At 56.7% G+C, this 5,839-nt stretch overlaps 1 protein-coding gene across 1 annotated transcript; it reads left to right on the top strand.

Annotated features, from left to right (window-relative positions):
* Positions 1–684: 684 nt before the first annotated feature.
* SYNDIG1L (synapse differentiation inducing 1 like) lies at positions 685–2,262 on the top strand (the record flags this gene model as incomplete). The annotated part of the gene is made up of 3 exons (XM_079769997.1): positions 685–1,101; positions 1,804–1,944; positions 2,104–2,262. The coding sequence occupies 3 exons, from the start codon at positions 685–687 to the stop codon at positions 2,260–2,262; spliced, it is 717 nt and encodes a 238-aa protein (XP_079626123.1).
* Between the last annotated feature and the right edge of the window lie 3,577 nt (positions 2,263–5,839).

The raw sequence follows: 5,839 nt of genomic DNA, 5'->3' as shown, positions 1-5,839 counted from the left end.
ACCCGTGAAGCCCTCTTAGACTCCAACAGGACTGCATGCCCCACACCCATCTCACACCTCCCTCTGTACCCTGAGCCACACCTGCCTTCTCCCAGGCTCTCACACCTGCCATCCTGTATCTGGCCTCTGCATGAAATGTGTTCCCCTCCCCTCACCTTGTCAACTTGTCCTCTTCCTTCAGATCTGCTTAAAAGCCTTCCCTGCACCTCTGTTCTCACACCCCCTGTTGTACTTCTTGGGGCAGCCATCTTCTCTGCCAGACCGTAAGCTCCGGGAAGAAAAAGTGTGCCTCTCTCTTCCTCTCCTTCCCACCTCTCTCACCATCATATCCCAGCATCTGTGTGTAGAGCACCTGGCATAGAGCTGATGCTCACTAAATATGTGTTGAGTGGATACATGAACAAACCAATTCTATGAGGTAGATGCAGCTGTTGTTCCCAATTTGCAGACAAAGAAATGGAGAAGTTTCTGAAAAGTTGAGTAGCCAAGTCAAGGTCCCACCTCTGGCCAGTGGTAAAGGCAGGGTCTGAGGCAAGTCAGACTGCAGAACCCGGGCTCTTAACCCCTTCCAGTCCTGCATCCGGCGCCCTGGCCTCAGTGTCTGTCTGTCTTGTGCTCCCAGCAGGCTCTCTGAGGACTGCCCAGCTGGCCCAGATTCCCTTCCCTGGAACTGCCCCCAAAACCATGGAGAGTCTGAGTGAGCTGCAGAACCCGCTGCTGCCTCGGAGCCCCGCCCACCTCCACCGCCCCTACCCCTACCCCGAGGCCTCGCCCAGCTGGTCCTGCCAGGAGAAGCTCTACTCCTTCCTCCTAGGAGGCGCTGACCCTGCTCGCGCCCACCAGCTCCTGGACCCAGGGTCCCTGCAGCTGGCCGTGGAAGCCTGGTACAGGCCTAGCTGCCTCCTGGGGAGGGACAAGGTCAAGGAGCCCAGGGCAGGCAGCTGTGAGACCAGCTTCACAGAGAGCAGGGAGCCCCAGGCTGGGCCCACAGAGTGGTCCGCAGAACCTGGCCAAGCAGAAGAGGATGTTGCCATCCAGACTGTGTCCTATGGGGTTCAAGAGGAGCTGCAGGGACAGGAGGACGACCAAGAGGAGGAGGAGGTGGGTACATGTATTTAAAACACAGATTCCCAAGCCCACTGCCAGGTGTTGAGATTAATTAGGCCTGGCTTGGGGTCGCACCTCCCCGGGGCACTTTGACACAACTGCTACCCACACTTTGAGAAACACTAGCTTGGGTTGACTATTTAATTTTTAAATAGCATGTATTGTTCCTGTTTTCTTAATTATATAAGTAATACACAGTTAATGCAGAAAACCACTGGAAGATAACATTATTGTCGTGGGTGATCTTCTAGTCATTTTTTATTCATGTTTTTATCCCATCCTAGTCCCCAGGAGAGATCTTGCAGAGCCTAGTTTTTAACTTGATTTTTCTCTCTAAGCAACATATTTAGAGTTGCTCCACATAATGTCATCTCTTTACCAGGTGATTTTAAAGGGTTACATGTTATTCCATGGTAGATATTCCATCACTTCTTAAGTCAACCCCCTGATCGTTGGGCATTGTGATTGTTCCCAATCTTTCACAATTACTATCCGGTGCCGAACATGCCTGTACATACATACTGACATTCTTTCCTGTGATAAAGCCCTACAGATGGAATCAATGGGTCATTGTTAAGGTTTTTTGGTAGAGGGCACCGAGCCCGACCTAGACACTTCCATCGGAACAGAAGAGAACCACATCCTTGGTGCTGGGCGATCCGGGGCTTGGTCACAAACCCGACCCGTGTTTTGCAGAGTGATGCAACCTCGACAGAGAGCGAGAGTGAAGACAACTTCCTCACGCTGCCCCCCAGGGACCACCTGGGGCTCACCATCTTCTCCATGCTCTGCTGCTTCTGGCCACTGGGCATCGCCGCCTTCTACTTCTCCCAGGGGGTAAGAGCACACGGGGCCCAGGCCCTGGACTCTGGCCCCCTTCCTCCACTGCAGGGCTTGGCAGAAGCATATGCAGGAGGGGGTCAGGGGCCTGGTGGGCTGGGGCAGTTTGGCTGGGCATGGGGATGCCCCCGTTCATCAGCACCTCTCTCTCCCTAGACCAGCAAGGCCATCTCCAAGGGGGACTTCCGCCTGGCCAGCACCACCTCCCGCAGGGCCCTCTTCCTGGCCACTCTCTCCATCGCCGTGGGGGCCGGTCTCTATGTGGCTGTGGTGGTGGCTCTGGCAGCTTACATGTCCCACAATGGCCATGGCTAGTGGCCGGTAGGGTCTAGCATCCTGACTCCCCTGCTCCGCCAGAGGGGGCCGCGGGGCTTGAGGTTGCAGACTCTCTGGAAAGCCCTGCCCCTGAAGACAAGTCGTGAGGTGGCTTGTTTGGGGACGCCTCCCGGGCTGCAGCCTGCAGGGCTCAACCTTCACTTCCTCTTGTCCACTGCTCCTGGCCCCAGAGCAGGGCCAGGGGCACCCCTCTCCAGCCCGCGCTGTGTTGGGAAGCAGGAGAGGGTAGTGCTGCCCATCACACCAACCAGGCAGGCCCCACCTCTGGCTTGATGCCAGCTTGGAGCTCAGCCCATTCTGCCCACTCCCCAGAGTGTCTCTGCCCTCAGGCAGCCCACTACCCAACTCTGCCAACCTCTCCACAGAGAAAGAGCAGGAGGTGGCAGGGAGGGAAAGGGATGCCTGGAGGACAGGAGACCTGACCCAGTCCTTTCAGCTCATAGGAGTCGCTACCCTGGGGACAGCCTGGGCTTCCCCAGTTCCACCATCCGGCCTCCTGATGCCCAAACCCAGCCAGCCAGGCGGGAGATACACGGAGACATAGGGGCCCCTTGCTCTTTCTGGCTCTGGATGGTGCTTATCCCTCTTGAGGGCTTGTGAGACACCATAGATTCTAGATGGGGGAGTCCCAGGCATATAAACTCTGCACCAAGACCAGGTTCTTGGAGCTCCTCTGTGCAGGAACAAAAGGCAGATGTGATGACAGGGGTCCTGAAATATTGCCGGACCTCTTGGGGCTCCACACTCTGCCCCTGGTCCCTGCTCCCACCATCCTTTTCTGGGCTCCTCCTGGGGAGACGGGGGCTAGAGGGCACCATTCCAGGTAAATGGAGAGAGAGTACTATCAGCAGCCCACCAGCCAATGAGCTCAGGGCCTTACATCCTATGGAAAACCAGCGAGGAGAAGCCCCACTGAGTATAGTGAGTTCGATGAAGGAGTGACACAGGGCTGGCATGACTGAGCAGCCAGCAGGGATCAGGAAGGCTTCCTGGAGGAGGTGCCCCTATGGCAAGGTCTAGAAGGATGAGGAGAATCTATCTAAGGGATTTGCTTTCCCATCACCCTTAGTATTCCTGGGCAGGGATGTGACAGGAGCCTCCCAAGGGGCGTTCCAAGCTCTTTGAATTGTGCCAGGAGCACGTGGGCTGGAACCAAATTGCAATCATTTCTGAGGGCTCCACCAACTCAGAGAAGAAGGTTGGGACTGTCTCTCAAAGACCAATGCTGTTTTCCCACTTCTGAACGCTGGAGGTCAGTGGTGGGCCCCTGATCAGCCTTGGGGCTTCTTTGCTGATGCCCCCACTCAGAGTTGCTCTCACACCCCAGCAACTAGGGATCATCCAGAATTTTGGAGACATACAGGCAGGCAGGCAGGAAGGCAGCACACTGGAAGGCAAGCCTGTCAGGGCTCAAGCTCTAAGGCCTCCTTGCACGTGATCTGGGGCCCTGGTCATTCCCGGGCCCCATCCAGAGCCTGGGACTGTGGATCCACCGCTGACCCACCTTGTCCCGCCATCCACCCTCACCCCAGGTGTCACCCAGCCCTCCATTCCCTGCATCCCTTGACGTCCCACAGGCCCAGGATCAGCAGTTTTAATGTCCCATATTGTGTATATTTATCCTTGTAATAAACATTTCTGTAACACCTGGTGCCTGGCTCCACTTTCGCCTGTGTCCCATCCTTCCCCACGCCTGTCTGCTGCTCCTGCCCCCAGCGGCCTTCCTGAGAGGACAGGCTCCCATCGGGGCCTGACCCCTGCCCTCTGTGGGGGAGGAATGGTCATGGCGTACACTGGCTCCCGGGCCGCCCGGGCCGCCCTCTCTGGGTTGAGTTTCAGTTGCTCACAGCAGCAATTTGCTTGAGAGCGTTGAGACTGCCTTCCTCTCCTGTCTTCTTCCTCACTCCCCTGTTGTGCTTCCTGGGGTCATCTCCCAGTAAACTACCTGCAATTGAATCTTTGTCTCTGGGTCAGCCTCTGTGGGATCCAAACCAAGACACATACACACATGTACACATATATTAGCATAGATGTGCATACATGTGCACGTGCCTGCACATATGCACACACATACATGCAGGCACAGGCGTGCAGTCATGCACACACATGTGCACATACACACGGGGACACATGCACACATTCAGTGCGTGCCCTTTCAAGGGGTGAAGAAGACGTGGTGACTGAGGAGTCTTCCCAGGCCTGCCCGCTCTGCGGTCATCACATCACCAGCCTGGCTGGGTCCCAGAATAGACAGTGGGCAGTGCACACTCCAGTCCAGGCCCTGCTCAGGTGGGCAGGCTGCCTCACAGCCAGGACAATTCCCGCCTCCTTCCCACCCCTTCAGAACAGGGCTCCAGGCCTCCAGAAAAGGGAGAAGCCAGTGATCTCCTATGTTCAACTTAGTCCCGCTACCTCCTCCTTTTCACCACCCCCTCATCCCTCAGCCCCAGCTGCAAATTCAGGCTCTCCGGGAGAACATGGAACCAGAAACAAGCTCCTAGGGGCTTCTCTCCTGCAGCCCCTAGGAGGGGCCATCCTGTTCAGTCCTGCAGCACAGGCAGGGCCCCCTCCCCTGTCATGCTGAGGCCTACCCCTGGGCATGCCTGGGGCACTGGAGCCTCCTGCCTCCCAGCTCTGCCTGTGCCTCACCGCCTGGGGCTCCTGGGAGGCACCGGGGCTTGCAGTTACCCCCCTGGAGGCTGGCTCCGCTGGCTGGCAGAGAAGCTGGGGGGAGGAGGCCTGGTAAAGGGTCCCCCAGGTAAAGGTGCCCTTGATGAGTTGCAGTGCCAGCACATCTGTGCAAATATTACCAATTATTTTTCTCACTATAAACACCCAGCAGGAAGTCAGGGAAGCAACCAACCCAAACTGTTTAAAATAGAAACTGAAATTGCTGCACAGGGATGTCGGGGCCACCGGCCGAGCAGGGGCTCTGCACCAGGACTCCCCACCAGCTGCCCTTACATTGCACCTGCTCCAGCCCTGGCCGGTGTGGCTCGGGTGGCTGAGCGATGTCCCGTGCACCAAAAGGTCACAGTTTGATTGGTTTGATTCCCATCAGGGCACACGTCCAGGTTTCGGGTTTGGTCCTGGTCCAGGGTGTGTACGGGAGGCAGCTGATTGACATTTCTCTCTCACATCAATGTTTCTCCCTCTCCCTCTCCCTTCCTCCCTCTCTGGAATCAATACAAAAACATATCTTTTTAAAATTGCACCTCCTCTGGTATCCCCCACTCTGCAACCCCACCTCAACCTCCTCCTTCACTGGCAAGGTGGAAAGAGGGGGAAATCGGAGAGACATTTCCTGGGCTAGCCAGGCCTGAGCCCCAGCCAGAGGATGGGAAGGGGGTGTGCAGAGGCAGGGGTTGGTGGCCCAGTTGTCAAGGACGTGAATCCTAAACATGGCAGCAGGAAGGAACCGGGGAGGTGATCTAGTCACAGTCACCCATGCTACAGATGAGACAACCGTGGCCCAGAGAGGGAGGGGAGTTGCCCAATGGCACCCAGCGATTTAGGAGCCAAGCCCAGGCTCTGCCTCCCTGGCCCTGGAGTGTCT

The sequence above is a fragment of the Cnephaeus nilssonii genome, assembly GCF_951640355.1.
Source record: "Cnephaeus nilssonii genome assembly, chromosome: 4".
In the NCBI taxonomy this organism is placed as follows: domain Eukaryota; kingdom Metazoa; phylum Chordata; class Mammalia; order Chiroptera; family Vespertilionidae; genus Cnephaeus; species Cnephaeus nilssonii.
This window is presented reverse-complemented; position numbering and strand designations above follow the sequence as displayed.